The sequence below is a fragment of the Passer domesticus genome, chromosome 13 (assembly GCF_036417665.1).
Source record: "Passer domesticus isolate bPasDom1 chromosome 13, bPasDom1.hap1, whole genome shotgun sequence".
Taxonomy (NCBI): Eukaryota; Metazoa; Chordata; class Aves; order Passeriformes; family Passeridae; genus Passer; species Passer domesticus.
The window spans coordinates 4,675,486-4,700,610 of NC_087486.1; the positions used below are offsets into that span (position 1 = coordinate 4,675,486).

The 25,125-nt window shown below is 42.9% G+C and overlaps 1 protein-coding gene across 11 annotated transcripts in view; it reads right to left on the minus strand.

The window, feature by feature from the left end:
* SGCD (sarcoglycan delta) overlaps window positions 1-25,125 on the minus strand; it is a 305,579-nt gene that overhangs the window by 24,474 nt on the left and 255,980 nt on the right. For all 11 annotated transcript variants that reach the window (XM_064387559.1, XM_064387551.1, XM_064387556.1 and 8 more), the window contains 2 exons: window positions 23,491-23,610; window positions 9,274-9,346 (listed from right to left, as the gene is read on the minus strand). In XM_064387559.1, coding sequence (XP_064243629.1) covers window positions 9,274-9,346; window positions 23,491-23,610 — 193 coding nt within the window. The remainder of the gene's footprint in view (window positions 1-9,273; window positions 9,347-23,490; window positions 23,611-25,125) is intronic.

Genomic DNA, 25,125 nt, shown 5'->3' on the forward strand with positions numbered 1-25,125 from the left:
GAGGTCTGGAGGCTTTAGAAAGAGGCAAACAGCAGTTATGAAGGACTTCATTTTTGCACCCTAAGAGGCTCTGTCAGAAATGTCATTTGTAATTAATTAGAACTGTATAAACCAGAAAAGATCCTGTTCAAGTCAGTTTTTAACCCAGGGCACTCTGGCTTTCAACCTTTGGCTGAAAGCTCAGAACCCGTTCACAAGTTGCTGTGTGCTTTCTGGGTGATCCTTCTGGAAGCATTTGAATTTCCAAAATGGTTTATAAAAACCATTTGTTCCCTCTTCAGACAGAGCTCCTCAGTTGATTCTTGTAAGATATCTTGTTTTTCTAAAGAGATTTTTATTGCAATATGAATTTATTACAAACCATTTCACTTGCACACATTTTCAATCATACCTTTTGGGTCATATAAGAGAGAATTTAATTTCAGAAGCCTTAGGAAGCAATAATAATCTTTAACCTCTGGCATTGCAGGAGAAGAAGATACTGCATATTTTCTATCAAAATAGACAGCTTTAATAACCTTCCATTAATATCCATTTATATTTATTACTCCTTCATTAAAGTTAAGACAGCAAATCCTTAATAAAAAAACCCTAAATTGACATTTTACTTTACTTCTTTCTCTGTCTTTTAAAATGCTAATACTTAAGGAAGTGGACAGGACATGACATATTTTTATCACTGCCACACACTTTGGGACTGGCAGTGTAAACTCTGTGTCTTGCTTTTTGCCCTTATTATATCAAATATAAGCAGATTTTCTCTGAGTTCACTGGCAGGGAACATCTCCTTGGAGCAGCACATCCCCTCATTATCCAGCCCTATCAGCTGTTCTCCAGCTCACCAGGAGACCATTTCCTCTCTGCTTTACAACTTCTTTTATGATCCTTGATGGCCTAAGTTTGGGGTTTTTCAGTTTACTTTCCTGCTTGATTCCCTTGTGCCACTTTATAACATGTCCTCAGCCAGCCTTCCTTAATGGCATGAAACCAGGCAAGAAGGCAGAGAATGTGTTTTTCTTTTTGTTTTGCAAAAGGCAGGAGATAACTCATGAACTGAGGTCACCTCAGCAGAGAACAGAGAACTGCAGCTGAGTTTCAGCTGGAGGAAGAATTGCCAGGAGGGTCCCAAGATCCCGACACCCATCCCTGTTTGCCTAAGCCAGGGCAAAGCTCCTCTCCTTCTGCACCTACTGCTCCCACCCTGGGGTTTTTGCTTCTTCTTTCTGGAAAATTGTAAGGTATTTCTGTGTTTTTCAGATTTCCTGAGGCCACTCATCTGCTTTTGGACTATTAATGGGGTGCAATCTCATTTCTGCTTCCTCATCTCCTGCATGGCCCTGAAGCCACACAGCATCATGTGAAAGAAAAGCTTTTTTTTTTTTTTAAGGCTGCTTCTATCCAAGGATGTTCTTGTGCAGCTGAAGTGAAGCAGGGCATTATTTTCCTTGCCAGCAGGGCTGTGTGTGTGTATTGGGGTGTGTATTTATAGCTCTGGGACAGATGAAATGGTGGCTGCCACCTTGCCTTTCAAACCAGTGCTCCACCTTTAACATGGTGCTTTCACAAGTATGGCCCCCAAAATGCTCCTTTTTTACAGTGAGTCACTCCAACACCAGATCAGCTGGGAAGCAGAGCAGGGACTGCCAGCTTCAGAGCTGTCAGCAGAACCTGGAAATGAGGCTGTGAAATCCGTGGGCTCTCAGCTTTCCTAAACTGGAGATGAGAAAAAGGACCCACCTGGCAGCACAAAGGAGCTTCTGCATTTCCATTTCCTCCCTTCACAGGACACAAGGTGCCAGATGGGTCACTGACCTCCTCCAGTCAACACTGCTGAGCCCAGGAAGGGCAGGGCAGCCCACAGCTGACGCTCACACACTGATAATGTATTCTTATCACTCCAGATGAAGTAGAGACCAGGGAGCAATTGTGGAACTGTGCAGGGCTCTGCAAAGAATGGCCAGGTTTGGCTGCTGGTCATTTTTAGGAAGGGATTCTCATGAGCCACATGCTGATTCCAAACACCACTCCAGAGCTGGGAGTGACATTCCTTCAGTGTGAACTCAGCAACGCTATTTGGCCAGAAATTATTACAATTCAAGAGAGCCAGAGGTGCCCCAATAACCCAGGGGATAAATCCATATTGCAGAATACACAAGAGAAGCAGAGCAGTGGAAGTCACCACACATGAAAAAGATAAAATCAATTCATGATGAAAGGACATAGATACTCCTGTTTGGCCTAAAGAAAGCAACTCCATTCCACATGAAACAAATTCAGAATAAAGATTCTGTAGGCACGGTGAACATTTGTCATTTCTCTTAATAAGTATATACAAAGTACTGCTTTCAAAGGGAAGGACCCCGCTGTAGTTGTGGACACATATTTCCCTTCTCTTTAATAAGATTATGCAGCAGCTATTGATTCCTGACTACAGCCTAAAGTACAATTAGAGTATTTGTAAAAATGTCCTTTTTATTCACAGGGGACTTCTGTAGCTCCAAGTACCTCACTCAAACTAATAAACATTATTGCTGTGGCCCAGCCAAACCCTCTGGCACCAGCAAAGGGCAGCGGGAAACAAAACCCTGAGGAACTCCTCACTTGGGCAGTGAAGTGTCTGAACTGTCCTTCCCTATTTTGTGCCAGGTTAATGAGGAGTCTGTGCTAAATGCCCCATTCTCAGGCTGTGGACTGCTGCAGTTCAGCAGGTGAAATCCCAGCTGTGGTTCCAGTGCTGGGCTCAGCACAGTGGGAACAGGGATCTCTGCCTGCAGACAGCTCCCAGGCTCACAGGAGAAGCCTTAGCAGGGAGATATTCCTTCTCAGAAGCAGGTACTGACTGCTGAATAACGCAGAGATTTTTATTTCGCCTGCTCTGCTCTTCACTTGGGGTTTTAGAAATATGTGATGCACAGCTGGAGAGATGTATGAAGGGATAGAGAGAAATATTAAAGAAAACCAGGTATTTTTCTACCCAAAAGCAAACATGGTGCTCAGTGGATTACATTCCTCTCATTTCTTTAAGATAAGAACAGTGTTCAAAGGAAAATCTCCTTCTCTTCTGAGCTATTCAGTCATTTTGAATATGATTACATCCTAAATATCACAGTATTTGCAAAGGATTGGGATCACAGTGATAGGTAGGTAAGGTGCTTTCCTCGCCAACTTTCTATTTACTTCTGTATTTCATGCTCAATACCCTCAGTACAAATAGCTCTATCTCAAGTACAAATGTTATGATAAAAGAATGGTTTTGGGGCCTTTCACAGAGCGTGACAAACGCTGGATTCCTGAGCAGCAGCACCAACTGATTCCTGCTGCAGCATCTCCTGACTGCCCTAAGGAACAGCAGCTCCAGCCAGGCTCTGCTGCAAGGAAAACATTGAAAAAAACCCAGCAGTTTCCTTGCCCATCTCTCTGGGGAGCTGTCTAATGCTTGCTTTTAGAGCACTGATAGCTGCAAGTAGTCAATAACCTGCAAACTTTTTTATAGTTGGCACCCCAAAAATGGTCCTCAGAGCCTGGAGCCCAGGTACTGCTGCTAGGGCAGTGTCACTCCAGAGCATGGCAGTCCTCCTAAAGCACCATCAAAATGTAAATGAAAGGCAACATTTCCTACAAACATCTGCATTCCAGAGGCCAAATGGTATTTTCATCATTTTCTGTAAGCCCTTCCAAAAATACCACCTCAGACTAACCTACTCGACAGATACATCATGTTAGATGTGTCACCACATCCTTTTAATCAGTGTGGAGTCAATATTCTGTATTATATGAATAACTAATTAGTTTCACAACTTATTTCCACAGATGTCATTGCAAAATCTATCTGAGGAATGTCATCTGCACTTGAGAGAAGGACAAGCATTGTAATTAAGTATTAAGCCATTTCACCAGTGTGAGTCTGCCATGGAGTGTGAAATGGCTATAATTCACATTTTTAAGACCTCGCATTTATTAGCATCTATTTTCTACTCAAGGTTAGCGGTGTGCTGCACAGAGAGTTAAAAAAAGCCAAACAAGCTCACTTTTTTGTTATTCAGATGGGTACATCTGCACGTCTGACTGTACAGATTGGTCACAGGGATGGGGTTTCTCTCAAGCCCCAGAGGATTTCTGGCTCACACACCTCTGTGAGCAGCACTCGAAGGTCAGATGGATGCTCTGATTATGGAGCAAGTGACATTCTGCTGTTGAAAGCTAATGACAAACCTGGGCACAAGGCAGCTAGGCAGGATACAGATCTTGTACACAGCAAAGGTATTCAATCTGAGATAACAGCCAGGACTGATGATTAATATCTCCCAGGAAAAGACTTTGTTTGCGTTAGGAAACCCCCACAGAATAAATGCAGAGAGAGAATAATGAACCCAGCTGTTGGGGTTTGCTCAGGGCCCAGGAAGAGTTCAGCTGGTCTCTGTCTGGAGCCATTGCTGCAGTTGCAATTGTGCTGCTTAATTATGTGCAGAAGAAGATGAATCTTGATATCTTCCCACATCTTTTGGTGCATCAACCAGCAAACAAGAGTGATATTCCCACTGCTCTCTGTCCCATAGGCAATGCTGTTTGGCAGCAATTTCCTGTAGAAATTTGCCCTTTCCTTCAGTGGTCATCTCCCCCTTGCTGACACCTCACAGGAATCCACAAGTGATCACTGTGAGCAAAACAGGGTTTCAGTATAATATATTACTCTCTATAAATGACTTTCATTTCTCACCAATAACTTCCTCTTTTATACCATTAATTTTTTGCATTTCCTTTAATATTTCTCCTCTTAATCATTATTAATGTAATTGGTCTTAGACAGAAATATTATTTTTGTACCAACTTTTCTATGGTGCCTTGTGAAACACAGCTGACAGAAACCTTGACTTGGTAAGAATTCCTGTTTTTCAAAATTAGTATTGTTATGTTAGCTCAGCACTGTATTTAAATTGTTTTTTGTTACAACAGGTCTCACTTGGACTATTTGGATAGTTCAGTATTCTACATGGTGAGGTGGAATTGCACTAATAAAATCAAGCAGCAAGCACATTTCATCTGCCATTTCGTTCTTTCAGTGCTTCATAATTAACTTTAGCCAAAAATTACCCTTTTAAGCCCAAGGGATTAATTCTCCCTTAACTATATATTTGTGCATTATAGAAAAAAACAGTCATCCCTTGGCTTCCTAGCCTTGGATGAGAAATTCACTGCATTTTCAACCTACAATATCTGTGGATGAATTCCAGGTGTGTGCTTGCCCCTCATGGAGTGAATTTCATGTCTGACTTATTTTTACTTAACTCTGGGAACAGAAATACCCTAGAGCAGGTTTCCAAGCTGCAGCACAACCTGGACATTGGGACTTCAGGCAGCTCTGCCCCAACCCCACCCCATCCCCAGCTTCCAGCACTTGGCATTTTAACAGCATCCTCCTGATACTTTTATCTTATATTTCATCACCCACCTTTTAATCCTTTCCCCTCAAACTATTTTCTTCTTCTTTATTCACTGGCTAGTGCAGCCTTTATCCCTCACCTCTGCAGAGTGCTAATCTGGTGTTTGATGGACAATTTCTGTTTGCATCTCTGGCATGTATTTGTTTTTTTTTGAGGCATGTAAATAGAAAAAGGCACCTGATTCCTGCCAATGTCAAGGAGAGGTTCTCAAGGCAGCCTCTTGACAAGTTACTTGGGTGCTACTCAAATAATCCAGTGAGAAAAGGTCATATTGAATTCAACTTTTATACATAAGCAATCACATTACCATATGTCAAAGGCACCAACCTGCTCTAAAAAGCGTCAATGCAGATGAGTGCAAATATTTCAATGTCCAAACAAATCTCCCAAGCCTTCCCCCTAAACTATTTTGGGACGATACCAGATGGCAATGCTAAACATCCCAAGTATTTAAAATTAATTTGGATTTGTTTGCTTTCCTTTTCACAGCTTTTGACCGGTTTAGAACCCAATGAGCAACAACAAATACATTCAGGAGTCTACAATTCCTTCAAATATGTAAAAGCATGAAGAAGTTCACAAAAGTAAATCAAAAACTTGTCTACCATCTCTAGTTTTTAGGTTACTATCAAAGAATATTCTAGAGCCTAGGTAGGAAACGTGCTGTTAATTACACCCTGCATTAAACAAGACATTAATGAGCCCTGGCATTCCTAGCAGAGTGGACACTGAGCAGGAATATCTTGGGGCACGTGAGTCTGTCTGCAGCAAACTCCAGCGCTGGCTCCAACAAGCACAAAAGCAATTCTTGGAGCCTTGAGAGGGGCTTAGCATGTCAGGAAAAGGCTGCACGTATTCCCACTGGGATTCTCTCCTAAACCACTGCAAAGGTGTTTTAAAAGGACACTGAGCCAAGAGGATCCCCAGGATGATGAGCACCTGAAAGAGCAGCTGATTTACCAGTACAGCTGAATTATGAAAACCATTCATCAGCCAAATGGACAGCAAGCCTGGTGAGAACAAGTCCTGTCACTGGAGAGTGTGACACACAGATGTGACTGCAAGCATGTCCTGTCTGTCCTGCCAGGCCATCAGTCTGTCTGTCCTGCCAGGCCATCAGTCTCTCTGTCCAGGAGAGGAGGAAGGCAAGGAGGACATCCAGGTATCCTCACTCCCAGGTGTGACAGGAGCAGCTGGTCTCCTCTCTTTGTGACAGCTGACACCTCATTTTGGGATCTTAACAAAAGAAGAGGAGTGGGCACTGACACGAGCAAAGGGAGAAATCCCCAAAGGATCATAATCCTTGCTTTAGGATAGAGATGGAGGCTGCTGGTGCCTGGGGGCACCTGCAGCAGCTGAATGTGCACTTTCCACCTGAGAAGTTCAGCCTAAGCAGGAAAGAAAGCAGTTTATTGCAGAAAAAGGTCTTTTAGAGGCAAGCCAGCTACTGAGGGTGTGATTTCACTGCTGCTTTCCCAGCAATGTGTGACAGCTCAGGGCCCATCTCATCCAGCCCCATTTCACTGCAGCATCTTTGTAAACAGGCAAGAAGGACACCTTATGCACACACTCTGCTATCAAAATAGGAAGGAACCAAAAAATCTCCCCTCAGAGTAAGATTATTTTCACTGTTAACGCTGTACTGTCCCCAAAAGGCACCGTTTTACCTAAGAAGCAGCCACTGATGCAAGATGTAGAGAGAGATGGATGGATCTTGGTCTGGGGAGCAGTAGAGCATTTGTTCTTGGAAAACCTTGCTTTCCCTACACACTGCCACCACTGGCTCTTTTCTCCTCAGGATGCTGTAAAAACATTTATTTTTGCCAAGATAAACTTGTCAGAAGCACACAAAGTATTTTAGAACCTTGTGGGATTTTTTTTTCCTCCAGGTAAATTCTATTCAATAATTTTCCTCAAAAAAAGTACAAAAACCACATGAGATTTGGTAAGTTCTATTAAATAATTTTCCTTTAAAAAGTATAAAAACCACAACAGATTTTAAAGGATTTTTTTCACCCAGTCCACTAATTCGAAAGGAAATCAGTTACCTAACAGCTTTCCACATAAAACAAGTGAAATAACAACATGAATTTAAAGCAGATCAAATATACTGAATCAATCCCTTCCATGGATACTGCCATTAATTCATTTCAATTTCATTTAGTTCAATTTGCTTTGGAACAGAAGCATAGTCAATCAGGTTAAGGCTCTTTCAATTCACATTTTTCCCCTCCAATACGACATCCTACATTTATTTGGATTTTCCCCCCCCCCTTCCCATTTTAGAAAAGTCTTAAATCATCACAAACTTGGACCTAAATCTTGCTCTTTTTTTGCACTACTCAAGACCTGCTTTTGTAAATTTTGGTTCTGGTAAATTTTGGAGATGCTACTGGGTATTTTAACCATGATCTTGCAGGTTTTTGGTTTTTTTTTTTAAATGAAAATGTCAGTAAACACAGGCTGTGCCAGAAAGCCTTTGTCACCTGGAGGTCACCTAAAAATCCATTTGCAGGAGCCTTAGCTTGGCTTTTCCAGGGAAATGGAGAGCCTTGCCCCACCACTCCCTGCCCTCACATCTCCTTTTCCCCACAGCCCCTGCCCTGCCAGCTGCATGTCACAGTGAGTAAAGACCACATTTCCTCTTTTTTTTTAAAGGAAGCAGACCCAAACTGGGAAAACCACGAGGCAGGGTAAAGTCACAGCCTGGAGGAAGAGAACAAACTTTCCTAACAAACCCCATCACGCCTCCACTGCTCCTGCAGTCTGACAGGTGATTCCCAGAGTGGGAAATTGGAACAATTAGAGGGTTTCCTGGGGGAAACTCAGAGGTAGAGACAGACCCAAGGGAAGGCAGATTCTTCCTCTTCCCTGGTGACCTAATTGGGCCCTGGTACCAGAGCAGGGAATCCATGAGAGGGGCTCTCTCTCAGCCCCCTGCACCTGCAGTAAACCAGCAGCACTCGTGCTCAACTTCAGCTGGCTCAGGGTTGCTCCATCCCCAGGATTTTCTAGCAAAGGAGAGTTGGCAACCCAATATTTAAGGACAAAATGTCCTTCTTCTTTTTTTTTGGTGTTTTTTTTTTTTTGTAAAATATTTATCTCTCTTCTTCTAAGGAGGAATAATTTGAGTATTGAGGCAAACCCCTACAGCACTCTTGGTCAGAAAATACCAGGAGATTCAGTCATTAATTTTTTAGGCCATATGATTAGTATCTTTCCAGAGGGTAGGCATTCAAGTTAATCTGTAGTGCCAGACTTTTTTAAAAAATTATTAAAAAAAAAAAAAAGAAGTAAATATAACACCCAGCCTTAGCTTGAGTGCAGAGCTGGCTCCAGGAGCTGTGCTGTTTATTCCCCCATGGCACAATGCTGTCAGCAAGTGGCATCTCTGCAAGTGTCAGCAGTTACACATGTGCACAGCTGTGCCCTGTGTAGGTCAGGGAGGGTTTGCAATTCTGCAAGTCAGATAATACTGGACAGCATTATCCTTTTGCCTGCTGCTACTCCCTGTGATCCAGCACAGCCTTCAGCACCTCCCTGCACAACCAGCAAAAGATTACTCCATTTTTTTTTTCCAAATTCTGAGCCCAGGGTATGCAGAGCACATTGCAGAGCAGAAATGCTGCTCTCGTGACCTGTGATTGCCTTTAGTTTGGTCATATCACATGTAAATATGGCAGGTCCCTTCCCTTCCATGGCATCCTCTCTTGTAATGCCTTCCAAAGAGAATCCCCAAGCTCTTTTGCAAAAGCAGAAATGATGCCCAGCAGTAAGCACAACTCCAACAAGGCTCCACTGAGTTACCATTAAACCATATTCCAAAATTTACCTTAGTTCCTTGAAGGGGTCTGCCCTGACATTGGGAGTTTCTATAGATTTAGGGAACACTGTGCCTTCTGCTCCTGAAATCACAAAACAAAACAGAAGACAAATTGTAAACATTATAAGCTGTTATCAGGGGAGTGATTGTCAAATCATACCTAGGTGCAATTTAACCCATTGCCTGACCCCATGTCGTTCTTGCACATCCCTTCTGTCCCCAGAAAAGCCAGACCTTGTTCATCTGCAATGGGCTGCCTTGATTACACGTGGGGTTTGCCTGTAAACTGCACTTCTGGCTGGAAAAGTAGGTGCTTGCACCCCAACTTGGGGAGAGTCTGCTGACCCAGCTGATGCAGGGAGCTTGGAAAAGACACCCTTTGTAACCAGGCATCTAATCCGGCTGCATCCCTCATGGAAGAACATGGATGCACGTTACAACATCATTTCTTTCACTGGGCTCTCAGAGATACTCAAGAGAGAAAAGCAGATTTTGACTTGATCCCTGCAAACACCTCTCCAGTCAGGCTGTGCTCCTGCCTGGGGAAAAGGAGGAGCTGCACCCTCATGCTGGGCAGCACAAGCAGACCCTGGCCTGTCCCAGCCTGGCCACCAGTTCAATGTGTGACGCAGAAATTATTTAACTTCTGCTCCTTCCCCCTTCTCTCAGAGACAATGGGGAAGCTGCACTGCCCCATTTGCTGACTGGCTTTGGACCTGTGAACTGCTGGGTACTAGAAACTGCTTGTCAAATTCCAGACCACTGCTATCCTCTTCACGGCCACCTGCACAGCCCAGTTGGGCCATTTCACCCAACTATCCCTGAACTGGGCCCATATTTTGTGACCAACCCCTGCTATCTCTTCTCTAGAAAGATGTGCTCTCCACACATCATTGCTGTAAGCCAAAGCCCTGGCACCCTCTGGCAACCCTTTCCACTGACTGTTCTCATTTAAAATGTGCATCTCATCTGAAATGGTCTCATTTAATCTTTCAGCCACTGAATCTTCTCGAGTCCTCGTGTGCCAACCAGCCTTGCATGAGGAGACTTTAGTCAGACACCGATGGTGACCCAACTCCCCCAACCCTCTCAGATTCTCTCAGAAGTTCTGGGCTTTCTGAATCACTCACTGTGAAGCAAATCCTCTGGACTTCTCACTGGTTTGTTTTTTTTTTTTTTTTTTTTTCTTCTGAACCTGTTCTACTTTTAAAATACCCTGTTGGAGCACAGGAGTCCCCAGGTGCTGTCACTGACACTCTGCTGCAGAACATCACATTCCTGCTCCCACTGAAACTTCCAATTAAAACACAGCTGAGAGTGGCACTAACTGCCTCACACACAGAGTGTGTGCACTAGAAATTAATGTGCCTGTTCTCCAATATATAGCTGCCAAGCCAATGAGCAAGTATGACCTATATTCTTAAATACAAACCTGTGGTCTTGCCTTCAGACCCACTGTGAACAATTAGTCACTCTTTACTTGCAGTCATCACAGCAATTTCAGTGTCAGCATGCAGACAGCGCTGGTGGCACTTTTTTATTTCTTTAGATTTTAGTTTGATAAAGTTATTGGTGCAAACTACAGATCCTGATGAAAACTTTTACATGTACAGTTTGAGAGCACTCCTAACACATGCTGTTGTAGCTGTTCCCTGTGTGCAGTTTGAAAGTCATCATTACAGAATAACAGATGTTCTGAGATGGTCCAAAACATGTCAAGACAACATCCTGCTGTAACTGCTGCCATAAGTGAGAAACACCTACGACTGCAGTATGACTCCACTTTCTTTACACTGAAATAAATTAACTAAGCTGTCCCAGAGTGTTAAAGAAAAAAAAAATCAGAATGAAAACAAGCACTCTAACATTTATAAAAAAAACCTACCCAACTCTTTTTAACCCCGAAAAAAACAAAGTAAACTCAAAGATTATAAAAGCAGTCTAAAGTTTGAAGGTTTATACTCGGGGATTGAAGCTGATCCTATGGCACAATACAGATATTGAGCTTTTAACTTTACTATAAGCTTTCATTGTTACAAGGTGTCATAAGCAGCTGTAACTTGCCAACCATGAAGGTTGTTACTATCAGATCTGTCCTCTCTCAACAGTTTCCAAATGATTTAAATCTCTGCTTTATCCAACACAATTGCCTTGGCTCTTGGCTTTGCAACGAAATGTAGCAAAACATCCAGCCTGCACTTATCTGCATAATGGAACAGTGATTTTTGAGGGAAGGAGGATGAGGAGGTGCAGCTGGAGAGATGCACTCAGATATTCCTGTACCCCTTCCACCCACATGGCTTAAATGGTGACTTTATGCTGGGTATTTTAGTTAATTTTTAGACACCTTAAGTCAGATACTCAAGTCATGCAAACTCAAAAGAACTACTTGCCTTTAACCAGAAGTACTTGCAGAATAAGGAGAAACTTTAACTTATTTCTAAACTTGGGGTTTTCCAGGCTTTCATTTTTTAGATTAAATGCAGGAAGCAACTTTGGAACCAAGGTCAATGAAAACCCCAATGCAGTCATTTCAAGAAGGCTGAAAATGAAAGAGCTGGGTATTCATTTCCTCCATTTTCTTGTTTTCCCTTCCTTACACAGTTCTCGAACCCTCTTTTCCTGTCTCCCTTCTTGCCAGATCCATTAAAAAGTCCCTCATGCACTGGGAACAGGAATGAGATTTCCAAACCTTTCTGTTTCTCTCCTTTGATCCGAATTTGAAGTGAATGCTACCTGCCTTGATAGGGCTTTCTGCCTTGACTGTATAATTCATATTCTTCTTTAATAACACAGAATCTCTCAAAGGGCCACCTGTCTCTGTCACTGAGCAGGACACCAGCCACGAGGGGATGCTGAAGGACCAGGAGTGAGACATCCCTCCCTTGGCTCTGGCTGTCAGCAGCTGAGGGCCCCCTGAGTAGGCAGAGTAAGTTTGTCAAAAACACTGATAAACTTCCCTCACCTCACCTAATCCTCATCCTAAGTGTCCCCTTTCTGTAGCAGGGGGCTGATGGATGAATTAAACACTCTGGGGAAGTTCTCCCTTTGGTTTCACCCTGCTGCCTGAGGATTTCACTAAAGAACCATTGTCTTTTTTTTGTGCTATTGGGAATTTTCTGGACCTCAAACTTGCCCCCTCCCTCCAGCCCCCCCTGTTCTACACTGGAGAGTCTCAATCTCTGCCTGGGGGGGAAAAGCTGCCTTGGACTAATTCAGCTCCACTGGACATTTGTGTCAAAGTCTGGCTTTTGGCCACTGTGGAAGTCCCCAGCCAGCTCTGACAGCACCAGTGTTGGATGGTGTTGAAAGTGAAGGCTGGAGGAAGTGACCTCATTTAGTGGTTTTAGAATCACACAATCACTGATGTTGGAAAAGACTCCGCAGATCATGGAATCCAACTGTGACTCAAGGCTTTGGCAAGAAAAGGAAGGAAAGTTTGAGGGAAATGTGCTGCTGTCACTGAATTGGGCTATTCCAGCTCTGCTGAAGGAAACTGGGATGTTACGGAGTAACAAATAACTGAAAAAATGAAGTCCAAGTTCATGTGCTTAGAAAGTAGTAAAAATTTATTTTACATGTTGGAGGCTTCCAAGATATAATATCCCTGGATAAATACTGAATGCTGCTCATGATTCATGGCAGTGTGACAAAGGGAAGGCAAACACAACATTGAACTGAAAGGCAAGAAGAAAGTCTAACAGGAACACCAAAAGAGAAAGGAAACCACATCATTTTAAGAATCATCAGTGAATCCTCAAACTATTGTGTGCCCTCCTGCTCACCCCCAGAGAGGACAAACTGTCCTGACTGCAAAACCAGAAATCTATCTGTCCTGTTAAAGAAGGCTGGAAGGAGTTGGCTGTGTGGCTGAGCAGCATGACGTGCTCAGGAAGGGTACTCATGCTGTGCACAAATACATCAGGAGGGTAAATAACACCAAGGGAAAAGAACCACTTTTTTTTTATATGTTTGTGTGAGAGCCAGTGCTTATATGAGCAGCAGTAAACTGGTCCTGAGTCTATTTGGGAAGGAAAGTGAGGGTTTTTTAGCCAAAAGAGCAATGGGAGCAGCTTTTCAGTTAGATGGGACAGACAATATGACAGATCTGAGAAATGCCTGACTGGAAGATCTGGTGTCCCAAAACCAAGGGGCAGTACTTTCAGGACCAGCAATTTCCTTCTAGTCTTGCATTACTCTAGTCTTATTTTCACTGTCCTCTACCTGAGAAATGATGGGTTTTGGCAAATGGCATTAACAAACAGCTCCAACAGTTCAAGAATCAGCTGCTACAATCTCCCTTTTCAATCAAAGCTGCTCTATCCCCCTTTTACTGAGTATAAAGCCAATGTAACCTACATTTATTATTGTACAACACAGCTTCTGCTTCCTGAATTATCAGTTATTAAAACATCTTCTATCAGCCATGAAAAATGCATACAGAAAATTTCTATTTCATTGCAAAGTACTAATTTTTTTTGTTAATCATATGAGACTCTCTGCTGCTGCTAAGGGTAACTTATGTGCAATCAGCCAAAGACAGAAGAAAACAATAATATCATTTGGATTTAAACACACTGTACTGTACATCTCTAGGCAATAAATTATTCTTTCTCACAGTATTATATCAGAGAGGCTTCCATTATACTGATTCCCTCTTCTGACACTGTGTAATTTACCACCGATAAATGTTCATAAACAGTTTGACTGAAAAATCCATAAAGCCATTTCAGCTTTATTTTAAGTCCCATTTAATGTCCCTCAAAAATGATTTCATCAATGTGTTTCCATTAGCTGGTTCTCTGCCCAATAACTTAATTCCATACAATCAGTTGGGAACTTATACAGCATATGACAGGATCAACCTTAAATATTTTGAATCACCATAAAGATTAATTCAGAGAGTATTTTGGGGTTTTGGGCTTTTTTCCCCTGTTGCAGTGCATAAGGTGTGGGGTGTCAAAGACCCCTGTATGTGTTCATTTCATCCAAGAACAAAAATCAGGAGTCTCATGGCAAGAGAACATTTCCAGTCCAGTTTTATGGTTTGGAAGTGGAGGAGCACAAATGCCCCAGGAAAGAAGCAAATCTCAGCTGGAAGGTGCATCTTAACCAACAGCAGCTCCAACCAGAGGAACACAGGAATCTGTGTTCAGCTCTTCCAGCTGCCTCCTGCTTTCCCTGCGTGCTGCAGGAGTGCCTGAGCTGCATGGCACTGACCTGGCACCTTCCCTGGCACCTTCCCAGGACCCAGCCACTGTGCCAAGACACTGATCACAGCCCCCTCCCTCTGCACAAAACCTCCCCTGGGCTTCCCCTGCTCTCTGCTGGAAGAGAGAGGAGAGGAGCTCAAATACAATGCCATGAGAGGATTTTTTAGACTAATAATTGATGCTCCTGCTGTCAGGGGCAGGTGGCAATCAGCTGAGCAGCTCTTGGGGCTGAGCAGAATGCAGGTTTCCACTCAGGTGCAGATACACCTGGTCAGCTATTCCCCACTTTCCTTTTTCTTTTCAGACAACACATTTCTTTCCCACTCTGTATTTTTTTACTGATAATTACAGACCTGCAGCACACCCTTAGTGTTGTATATCACTGCTTCCAAATGAAAGTGGGGTCTCAGAGGCCTGTGATGAACCTGGTGATTAAGTTTGCCTCAGTGCATCTTCTCTTTAGTGCTCTGCAGGACTGTGCAAATGAGGGGGGAAGGAGAAGGATTTGCTGTGATTTTTTCTAGCTGAAGTCAAGAGGCAATGCACAGCGTGCTGTTGGTCTCCATAAACTACTTTTATTCCCACTATTATTGATCAGGACACATTCAGCAATTTGTTCATGAAAACATCCATCTGAGGAGGTTCTCTCCTCTGCAGGTCTCATCAGGATAATATGTGACAGTCTCAGAAAGTGTGTGCAAACAGATGCCCAGGAAGTAAATCCAATACAATGCAGGTAAAAATTATTTGTGACTGCTTCTTCCAATTCCAAACTTTAAAAGCCTTATTCATCCTTAATTTATGTTTTTAAATGGGTGAGCATAGTAATTGCTGTTGCTCCCCTTGAATCCCATTAAATCTGAAATCAATAAGAGCTCTATTTCAGGGTCCAATAATAGCCTGGTTAGGTTAAGCCAGTGCATTGAACAAAAGCCATGAAGCTTCATTCACGTTTCTTTCCAGGATCCTATAAAAATAGCTCATTGCAAAGGTCTGTCTGTCTTCCTTTTTTGTGTAAGTGTTGGGCAGTTGTTCTATTAAGGGCAATCAAAAATTCCTGAATAATAAGGGCAATAATGAGATCATGTGCAGCATCAACAAAGTGTTTATAATAAAAAATGTAATATAATTTTTTTTAAAACTGATTCTATTTCTTATTACAGATTATTTTTAGCCCTTGGTCTTGGCACTGTACGCACACAGGGAGTGAGCCAAGCCTTAGGCACTGGGCTGTGGCTGAGTTAGGCCAGACAGGAGCTCCTTGTGACTCCAACCCTGCTGGGTGGAGAAGAAAAAATTCTCTGACTCAGAGTCCCAAGGAATCAATGGAGCCTGGGTTTTAAGCTGGAAAACTTGCAAACAATGAGATGAGCTGCAAGCCCAGAGATGAGCAAGTGGGTCATTAGTGATGTATGTGCCTGCAGTCACACCATCTCCACAGCCTCCCTGGCACAGCTCATTTATCTGAGGATACAAAGGGAAGAACAGAACAGAGCACCCAAACTGAGAACAGGTACAGGAAGAAAGGTTGCTACAACTTATGCTGACCTCTAGATATTTCCTTCTTGACTAGTTTTGGGGTCCTTGAACACTTTTCCTGCAGCTCAACAATAGCAATGTCATCACTGAATTCCTTTGAAGCTCCTCTCAGCATTCTTGTGCAAAGTTGCAAAGGAACTCAGAGGAGCACCTGAAGTGGGAATACACAGTGGAAATTTATCATGGAGAATATTGTGTGAGCTTCAAACAGATCAGCTGAGGAGGACACTTAGGAAATAAAATATAAATCTGCCACACTTTTAAACTTGATTTCAGTGTTTGGTAAGTGTACAGTATGTTTCTTTCATAATCCTTGTGACATTTAATCAATATTAATCTGATGGTGGATGATTCCTCTCTTTCCTTAAACAGGATTAAGGGAACACAATCTGAACACACATTTCAGCCTGGACTCGAAGCCTATACACTTTACATAAATGCTATCCTTTCAGCCTGGAATGTACTTTAAGTAAAAGCAAACACAAAGAAAACTCCTCAGTATCTCTCTCTCCCAACACAGCTTGTTCTTGCCAATAAAAAGACAAATTTGCAATCTGGGTGAGTGGATTTTGAAAAAGGAGAGAAATCAAAGTTGGATTTGTCATTTAAAAGAATGGAAAACAGCATCACACCTATTGCCCTCAAAGTATGGGAGCTATCAGAAATATTCACTCAAGAATTGGTAATTTTAATTTCTTCCCTTGCAGAATGGGAGAAATACTTTATTTGAAAGAAAACATCCAACAATTGCATCTCAACCTCTGGGGAAAGAAACCAGAAAAAAACCTAAACCCACCCAATTCAACTAAATCACGTTTCTTTTCTATACAGCTTTTAAATTCTCTGTCACTGCTGATTACAGGTTAAATCACTTTGTGACCCCTGCTTCTTCATGGATAAGCAACAGCACGATTCCTAGCTGAGAGAAAAAAAAAATTCTTGTGGCTTTAACCACTAAGAGTAAACATATGTTTTTGCACTCCACTACTCCTTAATTTTGCTAAACATAATTTTTTCCCATAATCACAGCTCTGCAATGAGCTCAAGGAAATCTGACAGAACTGCTCTGCCACAACTGAGAGCTAAAGACAGTGCAGGCAGCTTCCAGTGCTGGTGCCACTGCTAAACCCTGCTCTCTTCATTTGCCAGCACGTTTCCCTGCTCCCCTCGTTTCATTCCCCATCCCTTCCCTGCAGGACCAACCACCACACGACAGCTTGGCAATGGCTCCAGGACTGCATTAGTGCTGCTGCCTAATTACCTGTGGGCAGGGAGCTCTGGGGATTGCAGCTCTTCCTAGAGAAGTTCATACATCTCCAGCAAAGGTCAAATGCCTGTCCCAGCAGGCTGGGGCTCGTTCCTTTCCCTGGCTGAGAGCACAGAAGGAGCTCAGGAGCAGCCTAAGCAAGCTGGAGCTCATTTGCAACTGGGTAAACTGGGAAAGGGCTGTGGCCCCAGCTGGTGGTGCAGTTTGGTCCAGAGGCACAGCAAGGCATCCCTGTGAGGTAGCCCAGAGAAGCTCCCTGTCCTTTGGGCACCTTCTCCTCCACTGCCTTTGTAAAGGAAAAGGATTAGAGTGGAAAATGTCTCAGTCTCACAAGACATGAGTACTGCAGCACCATGGCTCCTCTTAGAAGCTACTTACAGACCTGTAGCAAGGACTTGTTTTTCAGGGCAATGCCCAAAATCCACACTACAAAGATTGAAGCTTGGCATTTACCCTTAGTCATACCGCTGCAGCAGACTCAGTGGTGAGACCAGAAAACTCCATTTCTTCTCTGGGTCAGGCCTGATTTCAACACTTGGCTACCAGAGTTGTTCCCTCTGCCACAAACACATCAGCAAAATGCCATTTGGAAATCATAATGGCTGCTGTAAAGGGCAACCGTGCATGTCCTGATCCATAAATAATCACTGCTGAAGAAGGGTACATGCTGTAAAAATGGGTGGTAATTCCTGGAAACTGTTACATTTCTAGCTTACCCCACCCTCTGAAATGACTGATACCAGTCAAATACTGCTGTGGATTATTTAATGAAATGTAACGACTCTTGCAGCCATTAAAGTTATCCTGCTGTAATTACTGCAGCAAGCAGAAGCTGAAAAGGACATGCCAAGATGTTCCTAAAAGTTTAATATGGAGGAATTGTGAGCAGAGTTCTCCAACCAGGCTGGCACTGCAGCCACAGCTCTGCAGGGCTCCTCCCAGATCAAGCTAATACATGGAACTCTGAAAATGTTTGTAGATGTGAAGCTTAAGGCAGCTGGGGCAGCTTGCACAGATGTGTTAGCTCAGTAACATCCACATAAAATCCTGTTCTCCTCCTGACCAAAGTAAAGTACATTATTGCAAAGGCTTTTTAAACCCTTCCATGAGTAACAAGCCACAGCACCTTGTGTTCTATAAATGCAGGGCAGGTCACCAACAAGAGCCCCAACACTGTCATTTGAAAGAGCTCTCTCCAGTCACAGAGTCACAGAATGACAGAATGATTTGCCTTGGAATGGACAGTAAAGGTCATTTTGTTTCAACTCCCCTGCCACAGGCAGGGACATCTCCCACTAGACCAGGTGGCTCTGAGCTCCATCCAACCTGAATGAGAACCATCCACCCACACTTCTCAGGGCAACCCATTCCTGTGCCTCACCCTCCTCACAGTATCCCATTTTTTAATGATATCTAATCCAAATCTAACCTCTTTCAGTTTAAATCCCTCTTCCTCCTGTCACTGCTTACTCTTGTAAATAGCCACACACTCCTGGACCACACTGCTTTTATTGTTGGTGTTCCTCCCCTAAATCCTCTAAACTCCTTCATAAACAGCTCATAAATAAAATGCTGGAAATGTGCCTTGCATTTAATTACTCCAAACTTATTAATAAATTTGCAATAACCTTTCAACAGCTGATTCCTCTTTCCAGGTGCATTCCCAGGCAGCTGGAGAGAAACTTGAGCAAAAAAAAAAAATGTTCCCAAACTAACAGTCCCAAAAGTCTAACCTGTGGTCAGCATGGACATGCTCCACATGGTTCACTGCCCAAAGGGTGTTGGCTGCAGTGGAAAAAAAACCCAACAAGGTAGAAATAGAGCTACTGGCTAATTATTTGACAGGAGAGTAGGGAAAGGTTGATGAGATCAAAGGTGATTTTACATAAGCCATGGTGCTGGGCTGGCTCACACTGCTCCTGCAGTCTTTATTCTGGGAGATGAAAGGCATCCTACCCCACTCTAAATACAACTATTTTAGTAGGGTTTGCCACAGGAGAAGGCTTTAGCCAAATCTTTATCATTAGGCTCCGTTAGGAGAAAAGCTTCTGCCATGCTAATCCAAATGTCTGAGACATTTTCTGGGGAGGGGGAGCAATCCTTGTATTGTTCTGTTACAGAGAAGGGACCCTGTGGGGCTGTGATTAATCCCATCCTTGTTGGAAAGCAAAACAGTAATTTGAACAGTGGTAAAAAGCTTGGTAGGTTTGTAAGGGGACAACATCCAGCCCATGCAATCCCACCTCCCACACAAACCCAGGGACTGCCAGACTCCTGTAAGCTGAAGTGTGGCTTTTGTGGTATTATCTCAGCTCACTGCAATGCATGTGGATTCCCATCAACAGTTAGCTTTCAAAAAAATTGGTTAAATCCATAATAAATATTAAACACCAGAGTACAGTGGCAAGTTTCCCTGAAAACAAACTTCAAAAAATAATCTGAAATAAAAAAGATGTCAAGGCCCTTGGGAGAACTGACACTGGCATGTCATCAGATGTTGTCTTATAAGGCTAAATTAAGCATCTGACCAGAGTTTAATTTCTGTAAAAACTCATGCTAATTTAAATTGCTTTAGATTTAATTAAAAATGCCTTTCTATAGAGATAATAATGTAACTCTGTTAATTAGTATCAAGTGGCATCTAGAGGGCATATTTAAAAACTAATCTGGAGAATAAATAGAGCTAATTAACAGTCAGAATAATGCTTTATGACTGTCTTTTATTTATAAATGCTATAACGTTCAATAAGCTATTAAATGAAATTGTAATTAATATATATCAAAGTTATTTTTAATACTCTTTTAACTAAAGAGCATTTCTTACACCCTGTTTTTCAGATGCTCTGGACATGTTTAATTTCTGGAGGGAGGGAGGGAGTAAGGACGAGGCAGCAAATACAAATTCAATTAGGAGCAGCTCATTTATCTCCCCTACAAGGGTCTGTGTTAGGAGCCCTCGGGGGCTCCAGCCAGGCTCTGTGTTGTGGGGTTTGCCCAAAGCTCTGCTGACCAGGGCAAGGGCTGCAGGGCAGGGCTGCACATCACCCCACACCCCCCAGGGCCACCTCGGGCACAGAAGGGGCAGATTTTGCCTTCAGAAATCCAAGCCTTGCCAAGGCAGAGCTGAGGTTCTGGGGAAGGAGAGCAGCTCTGAGCTTTGCCATGGGACTCTTCAAAACACCATGGGGTGCCCCAGTTCCATTTGGATGCTAAGAGTGAGAATGTGCTCCCATCCCATCCCATCCCACCCCATCCCATCCCATCCCATCCCATCCCATCCCATCCCATCCCATCCCATCCCATCCCATCCCATCCCATCCCATCCCATCCCATCCCATCCCATCCCATCCCATATCAGCACACAAGTACTGGCAGAAGAGTTTGGAAGAAGAAGGGCAGAGTGGAGTCGTTGTAGGGCTCAGTTTTTATGGGGTTCCTGCAGGCAAACACAAGCTCCCTCAGGGTTGTCTGGACCCAGGCACTGCTGAGCTCCCAACTTGAGCAAGGCAGAGGGGATTTTCTGTGTCTGCACAAGGTTGTGTCAGTGTTACCAGGGCTCACCATGGCCACAGGGCTCAGATCTGCCCTTCCCCTCAGAGAGAAGTTCCTGCCATCCTCCTGCCTCTCCTGTGATGACAGGTTTGACTGGGTTCACTATATCAAATAAAATCATTGAAGTACTCTAAATTACGTCATACATGAAAAGCAGAGGTGGCCAGCTCTGTCTTTCTGTGTCCTTTAATGCTCATAAATCAGAAATAACTCCCCAAAATACAAATCAAATAAAAAGCACTTTCATATGGAAATCTGCACTGCCCGTGCTGCGCAGTTTTTTGAAGCACCATCAAATGCATCGTATGTCCTACTTGCATTTGTTTTTAATCTATAATTCTGTGTATTCTTTCCCTTTTTTATCCCTTGCTAATGTTGAAAAATCCTCCAGATACCCAGAGCAGGGTTCATTTCAAAACAGGAGAGCATCTCTTTTCTCAGGACAAGCATCGGTTTGTAGCACAAACTTCCAGAAAAAAACTTTGGAGTCTGTACAAAGAAAAAGAGTTATTGTCTCTGGCAATATTCAAAGCTGGCCACAAGAACTGCTGCTCTGACCTCTGTGGGATGACTTTCATGCCAGGCTGTTGACACACACTTGCCTCTACAAGAAGTATTTGTTCAGTAATAACAAGAGCAAGTTGAAATTATTTACATGGCCTAGATGGGTGTCAGCAGACACATTCCAGCAGCACCTGAGAGCCCAAACACCAGAAGAATGATCAAAGGAATTTGTCTGTGTGCTGCAACTCGGACTGGCCTTCAGAGCAGACAAAACCACTGCAAGAAACACGAACATATGGTGTAACACTTCCCAGCATGGCAAACAGCCACGGCAAACACTTTTGGAGATAAAATTAGATTGGGGAAGCAAAGCTGGAGAAAAACAAAGCCAAGAATGAACTCAGAAAGCATTTCAGCTCAAGGTCATTGGAATATTTGCTATGTAACATCACCAGCAGTATGCTTCCATTTTTTCTTTTCTGATAGATCTGCAAAAGTCAAACCAACTTCGAGAAACACTCAGTTACAGGTAAAAACCAAAGTGCACTACAGTGATCAGCCGATTTTTGATACTGTTTATTCTGGAGAGTAAAACAAGACAGAAACTCAAAACAGCTATCAAAATTAATTCCTGGTTTCTTGAAAGTACACAGGAACTTAAAAGCAATTTTTTCTAAGTGTGTAATCTGAAAAGGAGTACTTGTAGCTTGTAAGGAGAGGGTTCTGCATTTTTTTTTAACCAACAATGTAAATCTCTCTTATTTTAAGGCCTCCAAGAAAACACTTAAAAACTGTTGCTTCCTGACTTCATCTACCCTGCATGAACTAGCCCTGAAAGGGTGCAGTGTGAAGGGAGCTTTGCTGGAGAACATGGACTGCTACAAATGTCCCCAGCTCTGGAACACCACAAGAATTTTAAATGGGCCTCTTTGAAGTTCTAAGCTAACAAAGATACTCTTAATTTTGTGAAGTTCAACATTTATCCTGCGAAGCCCACCTAACTTTTTATAGCTGGTGACTGAATTAGTCCAGGGTGTAACAACAGTGATCTGCAGAGAGCTACACCCACCCTGTCCCCAAAGAGGAACCATCCAGAACAGCAGGACGTCAGGCAGCAAAAAATGTTAAGGGTGGATACCAAGTCCTATTTATATTATACATAATATAATATTAAATAGCTAGAAATTATAGTAACAAAAATAATAAAATACCATCTATAGCTACATATAATTCCAAGATCCTTATTGATCTGTTTTTACAAGAGAAGTAAGGAACAGTTTGGAATGTAAAGATGTATCCAAAGTAAGTCACTATAAAACAGATATTGATGCCTCCACAGAGACCAGCAGCACTGTTGTGTGACTGTGAACAGCACTGAGCTGCCCACTCTCATCCTGTGTGAAAACATTCCTGACCAAATCCCAGACTTGACTTCAAATCCCAGACTAAGCAAAGAGCCTGGATTGAACTAGGGAGCACAAAAATTCAATTTCCAGACAGTTAATTTTATATAACTATCAAATATGCTTTAAAATTTCCAATTGTCACAACTGTTTTGTTTCTTCAATTAATAATAAAAAAAAATAATCCAAGGAAATAAGAAAGAACCCTTACATCCCAAACCCAGAGTGTATCCCCAGTTCTCATTAGGAAATACCATTTATTCCTACTTTATTAGGAATAAGGCCTGGCAGGCAGTTGGGGAGGCAGATCCTCCTGCTGTTTGTTTCAGAATGAAGGAGGAGCTGGTGACAGCTGGCACCAAACCATGAACCCTGAGGTTTCCCTTTGCACAGTGACTGCAGGCAGGGGCACATCCCTGGGGCAGCCCCTCACTGCCCTCCTCCCCCGATCCAAGAAATAAAAGTTGTTCAGGTTCCAAAACTGATTTTAAAGCTGTTTCACTCAGCCAGACAAACCACTTCCAGGGGAGTTTTTTTCTGGAGGGGAAAGGACAAATTGTGCAGGTTAAGAAAGCCCTCACACAAAAACTCCTGGCCTTTATCTGCTTGGAGAAGATTCAAAGCCATAAAGAGAGCAGAAGGTTTTATCTCCAAAAGAGGCTTTCAGCAAGTAGGAAGAAAAGTCAGGCAAAACTATACTCATGAAGAGGTGCATATTAAAACTGTGGCTTAATGAACAATCTCTTACCTAGAACTCTCAATCTCTCTGCTCCAACCACCACTTCGTTGTCATCTGCAGAAAACAGCAATTTTCCAGAGAGGGTTTTCACCTCAAATTTTTGGCTGTGTGCTTCCACTGCTTGGGGACCTAAGGGGAAGAAGCTTTACTTTAGGGAAAAGTGTAAGAAAATCACACAGTAGCTTCATACATTCAATAAATCCGTTTGCTGAGTAATAATAGTTCAACAAATTGCATCAGAGACACCAAACAGAGGCTTTTTAGATCTTATTAGGAAAGGGCAGTTTTCTACCCAAGTAACAACTGCTCAACTATTTCTACTTACGCTTTTGTAATGCTTATGTGTGCCATAATATCACCATTGAATTTGGGATAGCTGGGATATTTTTACATAAAGACAGACCCATCTGTGAAAGAGCAATGAACATATCCAGCCATGCCTTGAGAGTATTGGTGCAGGTGTAAGAGGCATCAAGAGCTCCTGGGCCCATTTTGCTTGGACTGATGCTGCTGTGTAAAAGATTCCTGGTTTTCTAGCTTTTAAACATACCTGGATTAAAATTCTATCAGTGTCATGCACAGCCCAATTAAAAAAAAAATAAAAAAGAAAAATACCAGCACAGGAACAAATGTTTTGTTTTAGACTCCTTCAATCATGTGCAGGCCAAGAAGAATGGCATCCTCTCACACTGCAGAAAGCTTTTAGACAAGTAAAACTTTCCTTTGAAGATCTTATTTCAATTCTGCTGCTTTTCCTGCAGGCTGCTGTGCCCTACAGTGCTGGAAAGCCTCTGGCAATGTGATTTCTTGTGGGGGCTGATAAACACCAGCTGCCTGAACAGCCATTCTGTGCAGGTTTGTGGCTCAAAGGCTGCCAAGAGTGACAAAGAGGCTGCCCTGGGTTACTGACCTAGGCCAGACTTTGGACAATTCACCACTCATCAGCCCTCCCAATTCCATCTAAACCACAACCCTCCTGGAATATCATCCTGCACGAGGCAGGTGATTGGACTTTGCATTAATTCTGGCCATCTTCAAGACCAGTCTCATTTCTCAAAAGAGAAATGACACTTGAAAGCCAGTATTTTCTTAAAAACTCCATCCCTACCCAGCATTTCCCTGCACAGGTTACCTGTGCTGGCACCTGGACACACAGAATCATGCAGGAGGTTTGCACTTCAGACAAGTGAGGCCGTGCTGAGATCCCTGGAAATACTTAAAAACTCGTGCAGCCACACTGAGAAAATCCAGTAAAAATCTGATTTGTGTCTTGCTTATTAACCACCTCCCCACTCATCCTTGCAGTAGGCACAACATGGGACCACATCTCTGCTCCACTGTGAGACCAAAGCTGGTGCTGAATGCATAAAAAGCTCAATAACCAGAGCATCACACTGGGAGGGATCACTGAGTCCCAAACTCTCGTGACACAGAGGTGCTTAAGTGAACCAAACACCCTCTTGAAAATACACAGAGAGCCAACAAACTGAAGACCTTCACTCTGAATGTGAGAATCAGGGAGCCTGGGGGTCGAATTTATTTCCTTCCTCCAGGCAAGTTTCACACATGCTGCCTGAATAATTGCTCACTGAAGCTGCATATTTAATTATTTAATACTGTGACTAAAGGCCAAGATGTTATATA